General features: G+C 38.1%; 1 protein-coding gene across 1 annotated transcript in view; it reads right to left on the reverse strand.

Annotated features, from left to right (window-relative positions):
• FRK (fyn related Src family tyrosine kinase) overlaps positions 1-25694 on the reverse strand; it is a 51671-nt gene that overhangs the window by 15694 nt on the left and 10283 nt on the right. The window contains exons 2-4 of the mRNA XM_075087482.1: positions 13069-13190; positions 6997-7160; positions 6196-6364 (exon numbers count right to left, since the gene is read on the reverse strand). Coding sequence (XP_074943583.1) covers positions 6196-6364; positions 6997-7160; positions 13069-13190 — 455 coding nt within the window. The remainder of the gene's footprint in view (positions 1-6195; positions 6365-6996; positions 7161-13068; positions 13191-25694) is intronic.

Here is a 25694-nt window from a genome sequence, read left to right on the forward strand (position 1 = left end):
TAGGAACTCATATTTCCTTGGATATTGGGGTTACTGCATAAGATAAGGGATTTTTTAGACATCTGAAAATGTATTCGTGGGGTTCTCCTCTGAAGGGGTATTGTTTTTAATGTAAACACTAATTTGGGACAGCATATAGGAGAGTATTAAAACAAGACCGCATAATCAGAAAAGGAACCCCATCATGGACATCCTGGGGAGCACCAAACAGACAAAGCAGGGAAGTCGGAACTCTTCAGCTTCTCTGCAGCACAAAAAAAAAAAAAGAACCTCCTGCTCCACTGACATTTTTCATCTGGACCAGGCCCTACTTTGGAGGTAGCAGAGAGCACAGTATGAACAATTGGATAGAAGACCAAGGAAAAGCGAAACTCAAATCTTTGGGCATTTATGATTATTGCAGAGGGGATGCAGCATCAGCCATGGCTGATAGGTTGTCTTTCCAGTGCTGGGGTCTCCTTCCTGTGCCATTCTCCCCTAGATGTTTGTGGAAGGAACAATAAGAAGGTGAAGTAAAATTCCCAGAAATAATGAGGGGACAAGGGGAAGAAGGGAAGGGGAGAGAAGGGAAAAGGGAAGCAAAGAAGAGTAGGAGATGGAAGAACATGACTACCATCTGTATCCTCTGCAGTGGAGGGTACTGTCTCAGGGGGACAAAATGCTACAGTGCAACCTCTGAATGTAACACCAGGACATGGTGAAATGACACAGAAAGCTGGCAATTAAAGGATCAAGTTTTATGATTTTTAGCATGATAACAGCCTGTCTCACACTCACAAATAGGGTTTAGGATAACAAAAAGTTCTAAATATTGTTGTATTAATGAAAGATTAAAGATAATACTTGGTATTACTTTAACCAGAAGACTTTAGTTTAATAATGAGCCTTGTGACTCTTCCTGCAAGGTTTATAGAAATCTTATATAAAGATCACAGGCTAATCATTCTGACAATTTGAAGGTCTTCATAATCCATCACTGGCTCTGAAAAAAAGTCTCTAAAGAGTCAGGGGGGAAAAACGGTTCTGGATCAACAGATTTCATCTTCTGATATTTTTGATAGTGAAGTGTTGAACACTCTGCTTAGAAATGGACAACAAACTGCTAGCAGAAACAGGAATTAATTGAAAAAGGGTGGTTCATTAAAACTGAAAACATCTCTGGTTGAGTTCTTTTTCTTGCAAAATCTCCCTTATGGTCCATAAGGGCTGTATGTGCAGCCCTGCTGTCTATAGCCAGTGGACTGCAAACCCCAAACTCTGGAGCTGGTTAAACTAGATACTCGATAATCATAAGGGCAGGGGGTGAAATGACACCCTACCAGCTTCATGAGAAATGGACATTTCCCATAGCCTCCTTAGGAACCCAAATCCCTCTGCAGTTCTTGGTCAGGGGCTCCAAGGTGACCAGTTTAAGATCTCAGAGGCTCCACCAGCTTGGTATTTTCCTCAGTTTTGTTACTGTTGTAAATTCTGTAGAATTACAGAACACTGCTGGTAGATGGATTCACCTCCTCCAACTGTAGACAATTATTCAGGCACCTAGATCTGAGTATGTTGTCCAGATTTTACAACCAAGGGAAAGAAACATGCTTTAATAGCATGTTGTTCTCTTACTGTAATATACCTTTCTAATCTGTAGTATGATTTATCTAACATGTAGCTGCTTATTTCTTCCTATTAATTATTAAAAAAAAGCCTGATACATCTAAAATGTTAGAGGCCTAAAAATAGAAAATGTGTAGCTAGTATGCCATGCATCAATGCTTCTGAAACACTTGTGAAATTTCAAGTTTGTGTGCAATATCTGAAAAATTGGCTCTTGCTCCAAATTAGAATGGAAGCAGATTTCTGAATATCCTAATTACTCACAAGTCAGAAATCACACATTTGCATCAAGTGAGAACTAGCTCTGGGAAAAGTCCATCACTGCTATCTCACTAGAATTCTGGGAGTTTAATTTTTCCCTACAGGTTGGAAGGTCATCTACCTAAATTAATCATTTTAAGTCTTTTAGCAGCCACAGCTAGAAATTAGAGTAAGCCCAGAAAAAGTATCTGAGAAATGAGGAGAGCACCAAATAACAAAAATCTATATTTTAGCCTTTCTAAAGTCAATTGAAAATTGGTTTAACTCACTCTGTGCGCACCTCCAACAAGGAAAGAAAAAATAATCCAGATGAGGAGGCTTTTATTTCATTACAAGAAGACATAACGAGAGTTGAAGAGAAGACATCAGGTAAATCCAGATGTGAAATTAGGCCCACGTTCTTACACACATAGTGATATAACATTGACACAAACTGTCAAATACAGCAGAGGTAACATCTCTCTGTGCCTCCAGCTCAGGACTAGAAGACTTCTAGTTATTATCTAGTCAAGAACAAGCTGTCTTTTGATTAAATATAAATACTCTATTTCAGCATAGGGATGAAATGTTTCATTGTTATATGCATGAAATGTATTCAGACTATACATGATCGAGGACAGATGTGCACTGCCAAATAATACTCAACAGAAAAACTCAAACTAGCAGAAATCCCTCTGGCCTCCAGGCCTATAAATCTATGACATACTGATTGCATTATGCTCTTCTATATTGCTTGCTATGTGATTACTTTACCTGATTAACCTGCTCCTGTTTGGAAATGAGATCATGGTCCATGTCACACTTCCTCTGGTGGTAAAGCTATTTTAACAGAATCCTCTCTATCTCAATTCCCTGCATTTGCCAGATCACTTACAGTTTATCCCCACCCCTCTGCTGCTCTGATTATTTTCTTTTCCAGCAGGTCTACACTGTAAAGTAGCTTAGCAAAAATATTTTGCTTTAAAATACACCCCACCTCCTCCAGTGCAAAGACGGCTGATTTAGATCTTTGAGCCAAGCAACGGGAGAGGATCATTTTGCAGTGTGTCACACTCAAAATATTGCTTGTGTGGATATTGGAAGCTTCAAGCTTCAACATATAACATGATGCACTTCTTGATTACTCATGAACTACATGTTTTCCATTCACTTATAATCTTTATATTATGACAAATGAAATTATATTATATATAAAATATATATGAAATATAATTTTATTAGTACCAAACTAAGCATTTATTATTCAGATTAGGGTGAGGGTATTGGGGTGTTTCTTTAATTATTGATATGTTATTCCTCAGGAGTAACAAGCTATGGAAAACCAATGTGCTATCTGATTACAGCAAGGCAGTCCAAGTGGTAAACAACATTGTGTAGAAGAAGATAATTCCCTAGAGAAGTATACTACAAGGTTAAATGCTTCCATTTGAGACTGAACTGTTTTTGTAGAACAAGATAGTTCACAAAGTACAGTGATAAGAGATTCGGTATTACCTATATAATTTATCAGGATGGCTTTGAGAATCAAAGTCTCCATTCTGAGCATCACTAAGTGCAATGCATGACTTCTCTATCACAGTGTCAGATCACAAACTCTCTCCTATCCAAGCATCGCATCCAGGTGGGGTTTGTGTCTGCCCTAGTGCAATATAACCCACTGTGAAATCAATAAGATACTACTGTTGACCCTCACAGGAAACAGACTAAAGTGAAAAAAAAAACAGACATGGAAGAAATATTGATTAATCAAGCCCTTTTCCCCACCCAAACTATGATACTATGAAAAATATCACAGTTGAAGGGGCTTCTTCCTCTGTACTGTGCTAGTACACAATAACAAGTTTGCGGTGAATATTATATTTATTCCAGTGTAAAATTTAATTTTTAGCTGACAAACCTATTGAATAAGTTTATGTGATCATTCTTATTGTTTATATTCTTCTGTAAGTGCATTCTTAGGACACCTCATTACAGAAATAAAAAAAACCCCTTCTTTTCCTGCTCATGTCACTCTAGAAGTATTGTGTTCTCTATGTGTTTGGTTTATCAGCAAGATATTAAAAGGGTAATGAATGGAACAACAGTCAAAGAGATCTCCACAGATGACTTTGGCCTCAAACACATTAAAATCTGTTTCAGATATAAAATTAACTCTTCCTTTTCTTCAGGTAGAGTATCAGTAGCAGTCATTCAGCTGATTGGCATCAAAAAGGAAAAAAAAACAGTTAAATTGCACATGGAACTTGGCACTTGTTTCATGTGCTTTTGGGTCAGTTGAACTGAACCCATTATTTAAATAGAAGTTGGTTTCATGGAGAACTGATAGTATGTGCTGTCCCCATTATACAGAAGGAAAAGCTGAATTAGAGGTTTGAAATGAGTTATTAAGAGGAGGTGAAATATGATTAAGATACCTTCCCATTTTTGCATATGCAATATGAGATAAATGTCAGCTCCATTTTCCTGCTAAAGAGAATAGAAATGCATGCACTGCATTTTGCTCAAAAGCTAATTATTTTGTTTGATGAGAAACAAATCTTTTCCTAGAGCGATAATTGCCACATATTTTCTTAGAGGAAAGAAAATACCATTTCTAAAAGAAAATTTAATGTCACAAAAATTTAAGATAGCTTAGTCTTGCTCTTCATCTCAGCTTCATTAGTTTCATTCTTTAAATATTGTTTGAGAAATTTCACACTTTAGGAAGAACACTTCAGTCTTCTGCAATAAAACAGACTTGTCCAGGTGTTACATTAAATCACTAAAGGAAAGTAAACATAGCTGGAAATATCAGGTTCCTGTCATATAGAGAAGAAAGGTAGGCATCATATTGGACTGTTTAAAAAGAGGTCTAGGATGTCAGAAATGTGAAGCAAATCCCTCTCTTTAAACATCTAGATCCATTCTTCCTTTTAGCATCATACTTGGAAGAAATATGGTTACCACCTTAAAACAGCCCAGTAAAGATCTTCTGAAAACAATGGGACATCTAAAAGATTTGAGCTACATGAAAAATTTGGTTGAGCTGTTTAACCTAAAGAAGAGAAAACGAAAGAGGAAATAGTTTTCTAGTATGCACAACACTGCTGTAAAGAGCAAGAAAATAATAGGTACTCTTTAGTCATGGCGTATAAGACAAGAGGCAATGGGCTTGTACTGCAGAATGAAAGATTCAGGTCAGACACAAGGACCAAAAGACTTGTTTCAGACTTGTGGTTTCAGAAGTGAATAAAAATAGGCATATAGAACCCTGTCAGAAAAGGTACAGTCTTAGTAGATACTGTCTTAGGAAAGAGAAATGGACAAAGAGATTTCAAGATGGTTTCTGTGTTTACTGGGTCACTAGAGACATGCATCAGTTCACTGAAAAAAAGTATGCTGTCTTTCACAGGAATTACAGAAGGCCTTAAGTCTGAGCAGTTTTTCTAATTTCAGTTAAGCAGAGAAAAAAAAGAGGTGTTTATTTGCTTTCAATTTGTAAATCCCAAAACAGCAGCAATATTCTGATACAAGATGGCCCACAGGCTTAAATTCCTCCCTGTTCAGGACACTATTCAAGCAGGGGTCAAGCATATTTAGTTGTCTTCTGAATCAAAGATCTGAATCTGTTCTGCTTCCTGAAATATGAACATTAATGCCCAACACAAGCTTTTTCAATTAACAACAACTCATTATATTGTTTTCTTTTTTTAAAAAACATATATGTCATCCAGGCTACCTGTCTTATCTATGTGGTTCTTGTCATCTGCTGGGAGATATTTTACGTTGTCAACTTAAAATGCCCAAATAACTTGAAGGTAATGAAAAATAATTAAGAAAAATGTTAAAAGCTGTATTATTAACAAGCCTATATTATATGCAAATATTGGGTATTAATGTTGTGTATCAAAAACTGAGAAATTTTCTTCAACCCTATTAAGATTAAAGCACTGCTTAAATACAAACTTAACGCAGTACATATTCCACATCACCAAAGGAATCATTATCATATAGCATCTAATCACTAGAAGAAATTCTACAGATGACAAACCAGCCATAAATCAATTACTTCACCTACAGATGAAAATGTAGTCATTCAGTTCCATACAAGCAATATCGTACAAAAGAGACAGCCTTGCTGGGGTTGCCTTTTTATGTAATACAGATGTTGGATAAGAATTACTTCAGCCCATATGGAAACAGAAAACTCTATAAAATTGTAATTCAAAATACCAAAGAATATCTGGACCTTGTGCTTTACCATGTTTAAGTGCATGGATTTTAAGAATAGTTGCATAGACGGTAGGCATTTAAAAAATGAAGGAGCACCCTTGCTAACATTTTACGTACCTGGTTTTAATGTCTTGATTGCCACAGGAGTGGTATTATTCCACAGTCCTTCCCATACCTCACCAAACTGACCAGATCCTAATTTTTTCAACAGTTTCAGAGATTGTCGGTCTATCTCCCACTGATCAACAGTTTTGTATGACAAATCAAAAGTAGTAGGAATTTGCACCTGGTAAAAGAAAATAAATAATACAGTAATTGAGATGTCTAATATTTTTTCAACAGCATATACGAGTCCTTGTTAACTATGTCATGTAAAGTTGCAACTGATATAAATAATGCTTCCTTACAGTAAACACACATGATAAAGTAATCTGAGAACATAAAACACACCCCACATCATGGGTACTTTTTGTTAGAAAAAAATAAATACTGTAAAGAAAACATTCTGCCATTAAAAGTAAAAATTAGAAATCATGCCTCTAGCAAGCTTTTTGAACACTGATGTATTGCTTGCCTGAACCTCGTGGTTTTGTCTCAGTAACTACTTATGGACAGCTGGAGTTATGAAGTTGGAGATTTCATCTCCATATACATTTATAAAAAGGTATATATAAATCATGATTTGGCATATTTTCTCCTCCAGCCACATGATGATCTGTTCAAAATGGCATGGTATTTTATTATTAACATGTCAGCTTCAAGAATGAAACTGTAGTGCTACCCAGAACTTCCTGGAAATAAGCAGATCATCAACATTTTGAAATGGTAGAAGCAGATATGGCATTAACACCTTCTGACTGATATCTGATGAGTCAACTTACAAAAAAATATGTTGCACAATGTAGCTTCCACTCTTACCTTCAGACATGGCTTTCCGAGCACCACGCAGAGGCCATCACTGTTCTTACTGTAATAGTCCACAAACTCATTCAGAGTTTTGAAAGTTTTCCTTCTGATTAGGAAAAAGCCTCCTTCATCCAGCTTTCTGATCCTGTAGTGCTTCACAGATACACCATCAAAAACTAAGAAAATATAAATATATTAAACTTCCAGGAATTATAGCAATGGTACAATATAGCTTATGTCCAAAGCTTAACATAAATTATTTTAGTTTCAAAGATGACAATTATACAAAATTGCTTTCTAACCAAAGCACACTGTTTAGATAGCTTAATATATCTACTCTTTTGGTCTTTAACCATTCAGGTTTGGAGAGTCTTGCTTGTGCCATAAGAACTGACACAAAAAGACATAAAGACATCTTCTGTGAGGCAGCTCATATTTTCAGTCTTTTAAGACACCAAAACCAGCCATGAGCATCTAATTCATAGTAATCATTTAATCAGCTGGAAGGAGATGTAGTCTCTCATGCGGGGTTTCATTTAGCATGACACTCCATGACTGAGACATCGCTGTCCTTTTCCAATGGACAGTGGAGAGCCTATGATACATACTGAAGGGTAACTGATTTAGCTTCTATCAGAGGGATATCCCACCCTGCATTTAATGAAATGGCATAGTGCTTCTCCATGATGAGGGAGCTCTCAAGAGGAGGGGGATGCTCCAGTTGCCATGCTGGTCCTCATCATCCAACATTACACCTTTCTAATAGGCCAGATATCTCCTTCCACACCCATCAATCTGGGAGATTACCATTGCTGTCCCTGTCTCAGGGCCCTCACACAAGATGAAACTCTGAATAGCAAAAGGGAGGCATAGGGGAAAGGCCTTCTGTTGCCTACCAGCGGTATACCTTTTAGTAGCCAAAATTCCAGCAAACATTTCCAATCTAGTCATGTTGAGGAGTGGCTACTCTTAGTTAAATAATTTAATGGAAATATTTTTCAATCCTAGAAACAGCCTCAGTCAGTGACATTCAAAAATCTAGTAATCTAAAAAATTGCTATTGCTCTCCCCTGGAGATATTATAGCTGATAGATCCTCGATTTTGGCGATCACTTTGGTTATACTAATAGAAGCAAACACAGTTACATATTGTATGTCGAAAAAATATAGAAAATTATGAGTTGCATGCAATTAACAAAGCTGATATGAAGTATAATTTCTCTCACTGTTAAGTGATTGTTAAAAAGAAAAATCCCTCCTTCCTTAAGTACTGTCATGTATAATCAAATATTTTTCTACTGTACTGTGCGATTGTCATTCCAGGCCACCAGAGGGCATACAGGAGCTGCTGAAAATATTAGAAGTGTTTATATCTGCCACAGGTAGTATTTTGAGAGAACTGATTTATCAACTTACAATTCTGCATGAGGACCAAAAAGAAGACTATTTGTAACTATAACTCCATAGTATCAAGATAATTACATCACACTTTTCAAATGCCATTTCTTGTTAATTTAACAGCTCATAATTATTATTTTTTCATTATAAAATGCATGTATATTTTTGTGATGTGCCATTTGGAAATGGGGCTGAAGCAAAATGAAGGAGAGAGTAATTCAGTAACTACAGACTGGAAATATAATGACTTTTCCAAAGTAAAGTGCATCTGGCCAAATCAATTGCTATATATGATGAATAAAAGGCCAATAGGATGACTGCATTAATCCAGTCTCAGCTGTATATCACAAATGATAGTAGTTTGACTACCTGCTTTATTTATTAGGAACATTATAACTACTACTTGTGAAGTAGCTAATGTTAATGCAATAGTTAGTTTGAAGTATGTGCTATAATGTCTTAAATGAGCCTTGTATGAAGCCTTATGACTGGCAGCAGACAGGTCAGGCAGTGACGTGTGTGGAGAATCTGGAGAAAATTTCTGCGCCGATACCATCTTTGTTTGTGATAAGCAGCTGAGGTTAGTGCAGTAATTGACAGAGGGTTGTTTACTTATATCTCATAGCTGAGCCTGGCTGTACAAGTCCTGCACCGCACACTTGCAGAGCTGCAGCATGGTGCGGCTCCTCTGCCCAAAATGACACAGAGCATGTGCCACTCAGGGAAGAGTTAGGCATAACCCCCTCGGTGCTTCCAGTCATCCTTACATCCACGCCAGACTGTTTAACAGGACAGGATTCCAACTTCAGCTTTATAGTTTGATAGCAACTAGGTTTGAAGACGGCGGTGGTTTTCTCCTTGACTTGCCCTTCACAAAAGAATCACCACTCCCCATTAGATTTCTTCATGGGTTTGGCTTAACAGAAGCATTGTCCTCTCCCTGCTTCCCATCTTCACAAGGTTAGGCCATGCAGAAATAGATTTTGCCACCCCAAGGATGAGAATAAAATAATTTACTACTCCTTTCCCAGGGCAGCAAAATTTATGGTACATCAGCAGAGTCAACATCTTCACCAAATGAATCATGGAGACACTCAGGCACAATCACCACCAGTGTCCCAACATCTCTCCTCTCAGCAGTCCTCCCCCAGCGCTGACAGTGCAGCGCTGCTGGCAGGATCTGTGCTCGGTCTCCATGCCCAGGGTGGACGTGGGAGGAGGGCGGCTTATGAGATCACCCTGACCAACACGGAACAGGTCCAGAGGCTGCTCCGAAATTGTTCTCCTGCTACAGTCATAATTTTGCCACTCTTATCAGTCTGCTGCCTTAAACTATTACCTATTTTTCCTGTGCTGAAAGCCATTCCGGCCTAGAAGAAACCACAAAATCTTTTTTAGGAGCAGGGAAAAAATGGAAGAAAACACAAACCGTTTACATTGTCATTTAATGCAATCAGTCTTTCAGATGCCATTATTCAGTGAGGGGGGAAGTAGAGAGCTTCCTGCTATCGTTGGCAATGACACTCAATTAAGCTGAGCACATCTAAATTATGGCTTTTAATTAAAAAGAGGCAATGTCTAAGATGGCACCAACATGTTTAAAATTTAATACATTTCACACCAGATGTTGGAGTCATCAGCATAAAAATCTGTCGACAACATGTGCATTTTTAAAATGGGAAAATCTATTTTTAAAATGTCAAACACTTTAAAATGATAGCAACATATCTCAGTGGCCTATCTGGTTTGATGTGCTTTCCATTTAACCATTCACAGCTGAGAAAAACCTTTCTGAATATGACTTTTTGTTTTTCATTTAAATAGTCATTTATCACATAAATCTTACAAATTGTGAGTTTTCCCATCAAGGCAAGTTAGAATTGAAAAGTTTTATTTTAATGAAAGGTAAGGTTTATTTATTTTGCGTTTTTTTTTTCCTAAGGAGATCCATTTGTATCCCTCATTAATATTGCCTCTTTTACATTGCCCATATGAGTATGAAATGAAGCGTAAAAGTTATAAAATCAGTTTATGGGTGCTTGGGTAAGAATCTCTCTTCCTTTTCTACTTCTTTTCCTTTTTAGCTTTATTATACTTAAATGTTAGGTTGGACAGAGAGTTGACAATATTTTCTTCAAGATCATAATTCTAAAAGCCAGGTTGTCACTCTTCTAGTCATAATCATCCACCCTGGAGTGAAACCAAAACAGCAATAGCAGGTAGAGCAAACCCAAACAGTTCTACAGAGGATGAGGGATATGGAAGCCTATTCTTTCTGCACTGAAAAAAATGGAAACAGAAATTAGGGATATATTCCAAAATATCAGGTTGTGACTTCTCCCCTGTCAGTATATGATCTACAATGGAGATAGAAGCCACCCACGACCTCTTAAAAAAAATTTCTGAATTACTATTCCTTGAGAAAACACTGCTTTTCTGCCTCAGCTTTGAGTGTCTCATAACTCCTTCTCATGGAACAAAGAAGAGATGGTCAGAAAAACTGCCTTCTCCATAGCGTCTGGTGGACTAAACAACCTTCCTTCCAATTAATTCTCCCCACAGTACAATCCACTCCATCATTTGCTTTAGATTGAACTAGCTCTCCCAAAAGTAGACATAAGTAATGAGATTATGGACATACAATGTCTGGACCATTATGCATACTAATAGGTTGGAAGCAAAAAAGCTTACACAACACAAACAGACACCATTCAGTCAAGCCTATTTGGTGAGCAGCAAATAAAATATTACTTGCTTCTTCAGTATGAAGTAGCATGTTGAGGCTAAATTACATTCAGGCCTGGGAAGCTGCTAAAAGATTTAGCAGCAGTGGTAAATCATGTCATTAATATTCACTGTCTACAGAGTGCTTGAGTTTATTCTCTTTCTTTGTCTAAAAGAGCAGAAATGTTTAATAAATCTGAGATGGCACACATACACATGTGTACATGCTCAGAGAACAACCTGTATTTGTTCATGAAGGAGGGCTGGCTTCTGTAGCTGCCTTGCTTATGTTGTTCTTCATTGCCATTCTTCCCTTCCTCCAACAAACCAACCAGCATGGAAGAAATCCACACGGATGGTTTCATATCTGGCTGTTATCAGTCATCATCAAATCTGCTGCTCCCAAATAAGTTTGTACAGAAACCCGAAAAATGTCTACCACAAGCTTTGATAATTTAATCAAATATACTAAATCAGATAGAATATGGTTTCTATCCATGCTTTGTAAGGAAAAAATCAAACAGCAGCATCAAAGGATGTTCTCATCCTACCACAAATTCTGGCCTAATATTTATTTTCATTCTCTTGGATTTTTCTCTGTGGTACTACATATTTTAAATACGTACTGCTGCCTTCCTGTTAGAGAAGTAGTCAGGATTCAGGGTGAAGAATTAAGAGTTTAAATCTTTCCTAGAAGGCTACAGTTGGTGAATAACAAAAAGAAATTGCATTTCCACCCTTAGGCACAGAAGCACATGATTTTTCATTGATTTTTAGTAAGGTGTCATGTATTCAAGTGCCAGCATTAAGCAGATAATACAGGCCTATCTATCCTTCCCTGCATAACACCACACTGTTACTCATCTGGCCCAGTCCTTGGATGAAATCAGTTCACTAATGAAGTGCACTTGAAGGAAGCTGAAACCATGGAAGGCAGGGATAAGATGGCATATAGAAGGAAAGCATTTTGAAAGATTTATGGCTCAGAAGATGACTGACACATAAACATCCAGGCAGAAGAGGAGTCAATATGAAGGAATCTGGTTATGCACAAGACACATCTCATTTTGCGATCATAATTCTTGCACGTGACAACGGGTAATTAACAAACATCAAGAGCCTTCGCTGGCATATGGAACTATATAGGTAAAGCACATTAGGAAGTTTGGGTGTATAGCCCTGTTGTCTCTGGGACAACATTACACTCTTGACTCACACTTGTATGACAAGTTTGACAGAAAACATTCACAGAAAACAACCAATGATTACTCAGTCATGTTTGCTATCTAATATGGCAAATATCTATGATACGAAAAAGATGACGTCCATATACAAGTAAGTAAAATTATTATCAAATAAATGTCCTTTCAGATAGTCTTTCAGATTCACATAAAGGACTTTAAATATGTTTCAAAACCCATCAGATCATAAATCTAACTTTTTACTGATGTTTACAACTAACTTTTCAATGAAATATGACTGATTCACAAGTAGAGCTTTGAAGATCTTCCTATCTTTGTGCCCCTGAAAACAAATAAATATAAATCTAAGGGTGTGCTCTAGTAGAAATCTCATTTTCTTAAACTGCAGATATCTGCCAATATGGTTTAATTTTTATTTTGTGTACCAATCAGAACAGTAGTGTACAACTGTAATGTATTTTTTGGCATTTTAATCTTGAAAATAGTTTCTATTTTAAGGGAGCTTGCACACTAGAAGTACTAAGCATAAGAAAGTTGATTTCTGTTCTGAGCATATTAATACACAAAGCCCACAAAATAAATGTTAGTAAAAACTCAAATTACTCTTGCCAAGTTTTCTTTATATATCTCCTGGGAAAGAAATATTATCATGAACCTAATTAATTTTCATGCACACAGTTTATCATTCTCAAAAATGAATAAGTCTGGATCACCTGAGAAATTTTTAAAACATTGCTTAAGATGAAAAACTAGAATATACCTGAAAGTGAGTATTCGCCTTTTAGACTTTCGCTTTCTCGAATTATGAAGGCTCCTGCCTGGTTTCCAGGGTATGACAGTTGTCTCTCGGCATCTGCTCGCTTGATTGGGCCAAAAAACCATCTGAACAAATGAAAAAACATTAATTTCACCAGTCAGTGAAACATACCAGGAAGACAATTTAGCTTTTATAAACATGCTGCATATTTACTAAAAGATAATCTGTGCTATGCTAATTAAATTCCAATAGCATGGGGAAAAACAGCCAACAAGAACTACACAACAAATTTATTGCTAGAAAATATTGCTTACACATTTGAGTGAAATCTGGATTTTACTGCTGATGGAAAGTCCTACTGATTTCAAGGTAATGAGAATTCAGAAGTGACAGACTGGTTTTGCCCCAGGGGAAAATTCACCAAGGAATTTTGCCAAGGCTGCCGTGGTAGAAATTGATGCCAAGTCCATTGATGCCACTTGAACTATGTAGAGGGGCAGGTATGTGCTAACATCCAGACATCCTAGAAGTCAAAGATCCCCGAAACTGCAGAAGGGCTCTCAGGTTCCAAGAGGTAAACCACCCTGCAGCCTTCCCCATTCCACTGCCACATCGATAGCACAAATAAGGTACTGGGAATTTTTCAGCTCTGCTGCTGTTAGACAAACAAAACCAACGCGTCCCTCAAGTCACAGCGAACATCCTAACGTCCCTGCTCTGTAACAATCTACTCCTATCCACACCTTTTAAAACATAGTTTTCCTCTCTCACTAAACCTTGTAGTTTACAAGGACTTGTTCAAGCAATAGTTTTAGTTTGCTCCTCTGAGGGTACTATTTAGCTCTTTTACTGCTTTGTGCTGAGTGTAAATTAAATGAAAATAAGACCAAGATGAGTAAGCATTCAGCTTCCATCCAGCAAGCACACAAAGCTCGTTCCAAGATTAGCTCCACCCCTTATTTGAAGCAAAATAGAAGATAAATAGTTATCAGAAATATGCTATATACTCATAGGAGAACTCCTTTTAAATTAATTATAGCTAAACCTGTTATGCAAATTTTTAAGATAAATCAATGTATTGCACCACAGGTAAGTTGTCTATTCAGCTGACTACTTGATCTGTCAGTTACTAGTGAAAAGTACAGAAGGAGTCATCAACAAACCACTTCAGTATCTGTAAGGCTTGTTATCACCAGGAGGAATGGAGGAAATAAATGAGGACAATCGGTGACACCTTGGCTGAGCAAGTAGGAGGAATGAAAAATGGTTTTGTATGAATAAAGGGGAAATAAAACGAGGCAAATACAGATGGCGCTAATCTACGCTGAATGTGCTTTGTTAAGAGAAGAAAATGAAATCCAGATATTCCAGACTGCATTCCTGTCCTCTGACTTGAATATGATTCGGATAAAATAGGCCTCGATACATATTTGGCAAGGAAAGGAATCTCATTAGAAAGCTGGAATGTGTTAGCAATAATTTTAATTAGTTAAACATGTCAAATCAACCAATTAATTGAATTAATTTATTAATGAGACTATAGAAAACTAAGTAATCCATGAATGTTCAAATCCTTGACTGAGGTTCTCATCAAAGGAATGAGAGGACAGAATACAAGTTCAACTCTATTCAAGTCCCAAATTAAATTTGACTACCCTAAAAACTGAATTAGAGCCTTCCTGAAATTTCTTAATACAAGTACTCTGAGAATAACATCTGAAAATTAATAAACTATATTATGTGAAAAAAAATTGAACTGACATTTTTCTCATTGAATTATAGGATATCACTTAGTAATGTCCAAAGTGACTGATTCTCATAAGAGCTTATAAGAAAAGGTGTTTAATTTTATGTCTCCTTTCTTCATGGGTTAAAAGGATAGCATCCTCTCAAAAGGATTTCATTTTGTATCAAAGCCAAAAGAGCTTCCAATCAGCAAGGTTGAAATTTATGTTCCAGACAGTCAAAAGTATAGTCTTCACATGACCCAGTATTTGTACATACACTGCTATTGCTAAAGCTGAAAACATGAGCAGTAACACAATGTATGCAGCAAAAGGAAATTGTTGGGTTTTTTGGGAAATACAATTTAAAACAGTATTACACCTGCATATGTACAATCATGCCTACAACACAGAATATGATTTTGGAAAACAAAAACAACGTAAGTGCATGTTGTATTTAGGCATATGCACCTGTTCATTTGACTTAAAAATATTTCAAATTATATGTTTATTTTTCTTAGGTTGGAAAAACTTCATTTACATTAATATGAATTTACCATTAAAGATTTTATGGAGGATACGTAATAAGTAGGTTCTGACTCCAGATAAAGTTAGCAATTAAAAAGATCCTGACTTGCAAAATAAGATAATCAGAGCAACAGTATTTGAGAAGGTAAGTGTAACTGAAGCAATTATTATGGAGAGTGAAAAGTGGACACATATTGTATATTAGCTCATTTGCCTGACTTTATATGATCTGATTAAAATGTTTCAGAAAAATATAATGAAAATTACTTTTAATAGCATTTAAATATGGGATTCTTAGTTCAAAGACATTGGGTTTGCAATAATAATCATACGGACCAAAAGCAATACTGGTTGTGAAAAAATAACCCCTTAACCTCAAAGCAAATAATTTAATTTACTATTCACTTTTTCTAACAAAAGAACATCTGAATTTAAAGTATTATTTCAATTATAAATGGAAGTTTAAATTCCTTTTATAAAGCGTCAGGGCTTATTTCAATTTCTAGTGATTGAACTTATGCTTCAAAAGGCTTTACATTTTACCTCATCCAAAAGTGTGTATTTTAGAGGAAAAACTACTCTAAAGAGTAATACTGAATCAAAGTAATTGCTCACCATGAGATACTGTTCCATGAGATAGGAAGGTCAGACCAAAACAACACCCAGTTCTTAGTAAATCTATTTTGGTTTTATAGCTCAAAGTTAGATGGAGATTTTGAAACAGAGCACTTGGAAAAACAGGACTAAAACATCAAGCACCATCGGTTGCACAAGTTACTTAACTAGCACTTTCTCTGACTTCAGTGTGCAATACTGGCACTAGGCAGTTCAGGAGAAGGTTGAATTAGCAATTCATACACAGTTCCTCTCCGAACTTCAGCTCACAGCCAGCTCACTTTGAGTCACGATTATCAGTGCAGGATCAGCAGATTACCAGGTATGACACAAATGAGTGCATCAGATTTGGGCATAAGTTTTCACTTCTAGCAGGAGCTGTCTGGTTAGCACAGCAGCAGTGCTCCTCTGTTAGTGAGACCCAGGAACATGCTTTCTTGGCTGGCACTGCTTCCAGCACCCCATTCTCTCTCCCTTCTCATTGTAGGATGCCAGATCTGGTTTTCTGGGATTGTTTCCAGCAGCTTCCTCAAAACCCCTTGTTTCCACCTTCATTCATAGCTCTCAGGAAACCCTTCATTAAAAATTCCAGGCTACTTCCAGGTCACTTCTGGCTAACATATATAGGAGAACTTTGGGGACAGAAGAGATGACCTTCATGTAGGTCCCTAACAAACATGGTCCTCACTTAGTGCAGATGATGCCCAGTACTGGAGTACCAGTGAGGTTTGTTGTGATCATTCAGAGTGTAGTGATTCTATCTCTACTGGGCATCAATTCCGCTGGCAGGTTTTTGACCACAGGGTCAACAGCTGATGGACACATGTATCACAGCAGGCTTTGTCATGGGATGTTCCCTGACTGTGACATCATTGCTGAGTCCTGTACTCCTATCCTATGATCCTCTTCTTCCAGCAAAGGAAAGGATATATATTCATCAAGGTGAATGCTGGTGGTTATTCTTGAAGGGCAAACTTTTAAGAAACAGAGATCATGTCACCTATGCTCACTCTTGCCTCCCTATTCAATCCAGCTGGAATCAAAATGGAGTAATGAGTTCAACAGAAGATGATGATGCTACTTGACTCCATCACCGCCTTTGCTCAGAAGCCCTCTGTACTCCAGGTTGCAATGCACTGCTGATCTCTGTTTAAATGTCAAAGCCCCATTTACCCGGCTCTGTTTTGGGTCTCCTGTGCTTTGCTACATAAAAATCCACTAAAATAAAAATAGTTCTACTTCTGTACTTTTTTTCTTACAGCAGGAAGATATGGCAGGAACTTTTAATCTGGAAGGTGGAAGAGAGGAAGAGTAACATGGGACAAAGGTATTGCATGCCCCATAGCCACTGTCAGAATCACTAAAGCAAAGAAAGATAGGGAGGCAATGTTCTGCAATGCTATACCACTGGCAAAGTTTCTAGTGCCTGGCAACATGCCTAGAAGAAGATAAAACCCAGTGGAAAAAACAAAAAACCACAAATATCCCCATCCAACAAAGAGACTGCAAAATTAGTTTTCTTCCCTTCCATTCTGTTCCCTCCGATTAATGTAACATCCCCTTCTGATCACATCACTGTCATCAGTGCAATGCACTCATTCGAGGCAGAAATTGAAAATTTAACAGGATCTCAACTAATCTGGGAACTACAGGATCTTTTTCCCTCCTGAAATTAACTTTATCCAACACTCAGACTTAAACCCAAACAAAAAGATTCCCAGCCATGGTGCAGATGAAAAAGCTCATAGGGGAAACATTTTTTTGTCAGCCTACCGTTCCTTGGGCAGCCCTTTTACAGCCCCCTGCTCCCCTCTTACACTGGAGCTGTATGCTTGGTCTCTCCTAAGTCTCAAACACACTAACTCCTAGCTCTAATTCAAGGTGTATGCTGAGCCTTAGCCAAAACCCCCCCCAGTCATGGGACAGACAGAAAGCTTCTTGGGAGACATGTCTTTCTGTAGATTCAACTTTTCTTGGGCAGACCCTTGCAGCTTTATTCAAACTGGAGCTCTAGGGTTTGTCATCCTCCTAATCCTAAAACTAACCCAAGCCCTTATGCTAACTGTAGACCTGGTTTGACCCTTAGCCAAAGACTCCCCAGCCGTAGGCCACATGAAAAACTTCCCAAAGGACAAGCCTTTCTGCAGCTTTGATCTTCCTTGGGCAGTCCTTCAGCAGCCTTAGTCACACTGGAGCTCTACGATTCATTAAAAGAGCTTAATCCTAATCCTAGGCATGGGCTGACCTCTGCCAAAGATCCTCAGTCATGCCAAATGAGCAAGCAACAAAGAATGGGCTAAGTCCCATGTAGGGGCACCCCCTGACATGGACCAGACATGATAGGGTAAATTTCATGAGACCATAAATCTCATCAGCTGGGAAGGTTTGTTGTGATTCCCATGGTTCCTGACCAGAACTCTCCATTACAGAAGAAATTATGATGACAAACAGGTTAGCTGGCCCTCCAGTAGATTAACTGGATTGTGTTAACTGTGTCCATAGTGCTAGGCTATGAGGAGAATAAAAGATTTTCTAGACCAAGAAAAGCAAAGTAGAGCAAAAGTCTTGGGCGAGGACATGGAAAAATAGATACTGTACATATTGAAACCAAATATATCCTAGTTTCTTTTGGAATGCAGAGAGCTTGTGCAATATCTAAAACAAATAAAGAAAAGCTTCAACAGTATATAAATATTATGTTTTAAATGCCTTAAAATCTACAGTCATAGAAAACTGTAGCTGCAAAGACAAGAACCCCAAAGCTAGGAGATAGCAATATTAATATTGATTTCATGGCATCCACTCAGCCATTTTCAGAAAAATCCACTATGATACCATCTTTAATTACATGGCCACATCCACTGCGTCCTACAGTGCTAATACGAATGCTGCTCACTGAATAGTTGCCCTGTATTTTGTTTTGTCATTGCATAGATAGAGTTTATTTACCGTACATTGTTTAGTCTCTGCTCTCAAACATGTTATAGAATTACATGAATGGCTAAATCCCTAGCAGCCTCTATTATAGTGTTCATGACTATAATATCCAAATGCTTTGCGAACATTCATTGATTTGTTTTTGTGGCACTTTTGCATGTAAAAGATTTTTTACAGTGGAGAAACATCACAGAAAGGGACTAAGGCAATAAGACATTATTATAAGCATTTTCTGTTAACCTTGGATGTCCAACCTGAAATGCCTAGGGCCTACCTTTCAGGGAATTTAGCATCATGGAGTATGTAGTAGTTTATTCAGAGAGCAATAGCTGCTAACTTCTGTGTCACAGAAGACAAGGAGAGATGAATGGAAAGCTAAAGAGACAGAGAGAGACAGAGAGATCCTCCAGGGTCTCATTCAATTACTTTCATCATATGACCATCCTGTGATCACTGCCCTTACTCAGCACATGGAAACCTGAACACGCTTGTGTGCCCCACTCTTCACTGCTGTCATCCATGCAGGACAAAGAGAGCTGCTGAGCCAGCTTTTAATGCATGCCAGGTTTGCAGTCTGCTGTGGGTAAACATTAGTGCAGAAGCAGGGACAGAAGTTTACCAAGGGCACCACCAGTACGTCCTCTCTGCACTGAGAGGAAGGCTCCAAGCACCTGCTGGGTTTTCCCAAAATATCAAAAATACAGAGTGCAGCTGTCAAATTCTAATGAATATGTTCCATTACCCCATATAAAGTGTGATTTTATTTTCAAAGTCTTGGTTAGTTTGAAGCAAGGTTTCCTTAGATGGCAAAAAAAGCACACACTTTTAATATAGCAATGTCCTCTACCAATTATCAAGCCCTTCCTCCAAAGTACATGGACAAAGGATTTCTTGTATTGCTCTGAGCCACATTTTTTGCTTTCAGGGAGAGAAAGAGGCAACCTGTGTCTGGTATCAACCCTGGAAAATTCACATCCAATCAGGTAAAGCCTGGAAAAATTATAAGTAACTAAACAAGCTCTTCTGATAGAAAATATTAGGCTGCCTTAATTATAAGACTAATGAATTTATATCATTTCTCCAAGAGCTGACATTTCAAGAAATTAGGAAATATCACTGCAAAGATGAAAGCTGTCCAGATATAACATAGTTACGAAATAGATGTACCTTACAAATTATGAACTGCGTGTATGAAGGAGAGCGCAGGAGATGAGCAATGACTGCTTAAATTTTCCCTTTATAGTCTACAGTGAACCTGATGGGGGGGAAAAAAACCCCAGAAAATTCTGTAGTCAGGCTAAACCATGAAGATGAAAGCTTGCAAAAGATTCCTTTCATGAGCATTTTCAAAAACACGAGCCTTCCCAGATATGGCACAAGAACCTACATAGTGAAAGGTCCAGGGTTACCGGGGGGCTTGCAGACTTACAGTGCAGAGGCTGGAAAACCTAAGATTGGGTTTCAGGTTCTTTGGAAACAGCCCTTCCTCCTTACTTCCTTCTATAGGCTTGCCTGGCATTCTTTTTAATGCTGTCTAACTCTCATTATCATTTATTATCAGATACTGAAAGATGCATGGGACAAGAACAACATTTAAGAGGAAGGAATTTAATGCTAATGATAAAGGAATGCATAGGACACTGCAGGAGGGAGGGAGAAAACAGGACAGTAAAAATTCAGAACAGAGGACTGCAGAATATTATCAAGCCAATGGAGGGAGAGAAGGGAGAAAGTCAGAGCCAACAGGCAACGATGAAGGGAAAATGAAGACAAGACAAAACTGAGGACTCCATTTATTGCCCAAGGGCTATAACCTGCTGCTGCCTGAGCTGCTGCACCTGCTCAGCAAATGCTGGTTTCCAGTTTATGCTGCTCCCGCAGGGCATGTCTTTGGCAGCTATTTCAGTCCTACTCAGGGAAACAATTTCACAGGATATCTCTTGAACCAATTTCACAGACTACTCTCACTGTAAGGATTTCTCTCTACAGATCTTTTCCCTTTCCATTTCTTAGTTCATTGCACCACTCATGTTTTTACTTGCCAAGGGACTACTTTAACATTCATTTTCATCATATATTTATTGACTAAAGGTCACCGCTAAATGTATTGGTTTATGCCTTACTCACCAAAGTAACAAGCAACAGAAAGTCAGACAGTCTTTTAAAAAATGTTTACGTAACAAGAGTCTTCTGTATCTATATAAGTAAATCAGTTAAAATCTTAACGCACTGGAGAATGTATCTGACTTAGACAATACTTGAAATTAAAAAAAAATCTAAAATGTACATGTATAGTGCCAGAGCTCAGTACTGATTACTTATTTACCGTAATAAGAAACTAGTTTCCTCCAAGTGAAACTAGAAATTCAGGTTTTCAGGGATGGTTATGTAGGGCAGCACCCTTAACCTTTCGCAACCACACTGAATTTACTTCATCCGTAAAGGTCTGAGTCATGTATATTGTTCAGATCCTTGTTGTTGAATAACGTATCATAAACTAGATGAAGACTATCCTCATGCATTGTCTGTGGGACCTGGAGCTTCTGAGTCTTTTCACAATGACAATGGGTGGATTAAGTCTGTTTTTCTTTCCATGGGGAAAAACATAGAACATATGAATAGTTGTAAAATACTAAAGGCTCATTTCTACACTATATAAGCATTAGAGATCTATCAAAACAACAGAGCAGCATTAGTTTATGTTATGTATGTATGTAGAAGTCTCCCTGCATGTTTGAAAGTGACAGTCTGTCTGTAGAAACACACTGGAAGTTCCACTGTATTTTCCATATTTCCAGATCAACAGTGTTATTTTTCTTTAAATAACCATTACAATGCAAAATACACAGTTTTGGAAAATAACAGATCCCATTTTGCTCTTGGCTTTTGGATAACATTTTGCTAATGTTCTTGTCAACAGATTATAGCTGACTGGTTGGCATTTTTCCATAGATACTAAATTTATGTTAGACTTGAGAGAGTTTTGTTGGTGAGATGGCAGAATATAAGAGGTGATAATGGAAGAGACATAGAATCAAAAAAAAAAGGAAAGAAAATTAAGTTGTACTTCTCCATATATTTTCTAAACAAAATATTATACCTTACCTTGTGAAGGTACTAATTTTGAAAAAAAATTCAAATTTAAAGGGTTTTTTATTTCTGTTTTCAAATGGGATTTCCATCAAAATACAAGCATTGTTTCTTTTAATTTTGTTCAGAAAGAAATAAGTTATCCGAAACCAAGATACAACCAAGTAATACCCTTCATTTTGTTTCAGGCCATGTTAAATGATTTGATACAAAACTAAAATGAAGGACTCCTGAGAAGCATCGCTGTTTCTTTCTTCCAGGAGAAGGGAGCTATTTTTCCTTTCTCTCTTCCCATACTTATTTGATCATGAACGTGAGCACTAGGACACAAGTGATACATTCATCCACAAAACAGGCTCCTTAGAGGAAATGAGGCAACTTAAACCTATCTCTCTAACTATTTTGCTGGAATATACAACGTGGATAGATGCTTACATACAGTAATTTGGAGAACGTACCACTGTTAAAGTCCTTTTGTGACTGAACGTACGTAAGCTGCCACCAAAATTAGGCAGAACCTTTGCTACCACTTCTTTTACGCAGGATGGGAAATTTACTTGTTATTGCCGGAAAAAAAAAAAACAACTTTGTGCTTCCAGACTCAACGACCAGGTTTCCCACACATATATTGTGTAGAGCCTTAAAAAGAAAAGCGTTTTAATTTTACTACTCGCCAAAAAACTTGACCCTAAGACTGAACAGCAGCTTACTCCACACAATCCCAATGACTGCAATGTAACCACAGCAAGCATGTGAAACACCCACCTAGCTTGGCAGACTGACCTTGCGTGTACCTGAGACCCAAAAGGAGCCCCAGGCTGCACTAACAAATCACTGGGGAAGCCCAGCTGAAGAAACTGCAGATTATGAGGTCATGAGAAGAGGGCAGCAGATGTGTCAGAAAGGATTCTAAGCCTCTAAAATCTGTTTTGGTCTAAGAAATATCTTTGTTTTGTGTTACTCCATTGTTTTTTGTTAGAAATAGTAAGGTGTGCCCTGAAGAAAGGGCCTGCCAGGGCTTTAGGGACCTTTACAGTAAGTAACTGAGTGGAATTGTTTGGATAAGGTAACGTTCAACAGTGAGTAAGTGTGGTAAAACCCACTACAGAGGTAGGCATTTCCTCTTACAGTCTAGAACAAATTTACTCTTTTGTAAACGTGAACACAAATATTATGGGCATTAGTCTAAAAAATCCATGACACATTGTGCATAAACCTTTTTAGTAAGCACTTCAGTAAGCCATAACTGTACTATTGTGTGATTCTGATGAAAGGGATTATGCATAATACTACATTAATTTTTCAATAGCTGATAATAGCAGTTGACTGTGCTGCAAACATGGAAATTAATTCGCTCTGAGTCTGCTTCAGGATGACAAACCATTGCACCTTTGGCTACTTTTGCACTCTGTAATGTCTGGGAAGTGACTATTTCTCCTGTACGGATACTATTACAAGGCCAAGTGCATGAGCTCTGTAAATTAGCATAACTCACCCAATCCGAGTTTCACTGCACAATAGGAACAAATTATAATAAACCAGCAACCAAATCACAATCTGATAGAGATTAATTTGCGGAAATCTCCATAAATAAATCTCATCCTGTGAGCCCCCACTTCACTATTGCATAATTAATTTCAATGTTTGCATTCATTCTCCACAACACCGGTCGTCTGCATGCTGTATTGTTTCATTTGCTCTGAAGTTCTTCTATATGAGAAAATAAATGGTAGATGAAAGTGACATCATATTAATTTTTCTGTGGTGTTTTAGTTACCTAGGTCCCTGGTATTTCTCCAATTTGAGAGACTAAACTCAATCATCAAAGTTTGTTCCCAGTAGTAGTTTTGTACCTGGATAATGACTTCATTGCATTTAAAACTTGTTCTAAAACAACTTGTCTTTGGAGTTAATGAAAGGCTACCATTGGCTTTAATGGGCATTGCTTTGGGACATTAGGTGTGAAATATAGCCATATAATCACCTCTTTTTTAAAAAAAAAGCTAAAATGTGCTCCTCAGACCCTATTTGTGCTGCACAGTCTTCCAAATAGCATTGTAAAATCTTGCACTGATGCTGGTAGTACCTGTATGCATTTGTTAACACATACATGAACAAAAGTACTGATATACTGCCATAATATACTCTAAAACTCTGCTATTCATATCAACTGAGGAACAAAGTTGAAACCTTGAGGTAGCCTTAATGTTAACACGGTACAGAGAACACTAATAACATCAATCGATTTAACATTAAGGGAAACTCAAAAGGACAAGAAAATGTTCAATCATACATTCACTTAAACCATTACAGCTTCCAAAAGCACTCAATTGATTTTCTTGAGAAAATCATTCCTGAGAAATTATTTTCTTTTGTCACAGAAAAACTCACCTCAGTGCAGAAGTAATACAAAAACCCTCAGAAACAAAAAGCCCCCCTTGCCAGCACAGGACACTGGTGTCAGAACAGATCTCTCCATCCATTTTGTGCAGAGCTCTACAGATGTTCACCTGGGCACAGACCTCTTCAGCCTATTGCCAACAGCCTGAGCAGACCCATGCCCTCTCTTGGGTCAACTTTCAAAGGAGAACAACCAGGTCACTCTGTCCCCAGGAAGACTCGGAAGGGAATTGTGCAGTCTGACCCCCCTAGGTGACCCTGAGCCAAAGGACAGAAAGGTTCTTTCACATGGGGACAATCTTCTTAACCAAACAGTCTCCCAGTTTTCAGGGTAACTTTTTCAGGGTGACAGACAGAAAGGGTGACATGCTAAAGACACCTTTGACTTCCAGAAGTAAAGCTGGACCACATCAAACTCCGTATCAGTATGTATGTTATCAGCCCAAGCCCCACCCACATGGGTTCTTGTTTTAAGAAATCACAACACCATGTCAGAAAGGTGTGTCAGCACCAAAGGAAGTTTTTGGGTTATTTTTCGGAACTCTGTAATATGAACAAGATCTCATTTTCTCTTTTCTTTCCTCGCAGGTATTCAGAAAGCTAATAATTATGTTTCCAAGCTAATCAAGTTGTCATTCTGGAAGAGCAGAAAACATCAGGTGGCTTTCTATGGATACTGATTCATCCATGTAAGTGGCTGAGAACATGTACACACTTCTAAACATTCATAAACATCATAAAAGTTTAGGAAAAGCATACAATAAAAGGAACAGAAAGCCAAGACTCTCTTTTCTGAAGTAGAAGTAGAGGAGACCGCTAAGGGGATGTAGGAGTGGTCACCTCCTCCAGCCGCTGCGGCCCAAGGTCCTCCTGCTTAGCTGCTGGAGCCCAGCCTGGGGACACAGGGTCTCTGCCCATGCTGAGGGATGTGGCTGCTGCTTTCCCATTTGCAGGTTCAACCAGTGGAGAAGCTGGGCATGTGTCTCAGACACATGCAGGCACACAAAGAGGACACTGACATGGCCGTCCACACAGACTGCCACAGACAAGTGACCGCCTTCAACAGCATCCATGTAAAGGACTCACATAAAATGCAAGCACAGTCCCCTCCTCCTCCTCTTCAGCTGGCAGAGCCAGAAGGTCACTAGTGATGGCACGTGCACGCACACAGACATACACGCTCTCTAGATTCACAAGCAGATGCACATTTGTGGATCCCGCCCCCAAATACCAGCACAGCCCGCCTCTCCATCCAACAACCCTGTCCTGATCCCAGCCTCTCTTATCCACACCCGCCTCATGCACACCGGTCCCACCAGCAGCTGGTTTTGAGAC

The sequence above is a fragment of the Phalacrocorax aristotelis genome, chromosome 3, assembly GCF_949628215.1.
Source record: "Phalacrocorax aristotelis chromosome 3, bGulAri2.1, whole genome shotgun sequence".
NCBI classification, from domain to species: Eukaryota; Metazoa; Chordata; class Aves; order Suliformes; family Phalacrocoracidae; genus Phalacrocorax; species Phalacrocorax aristotelis.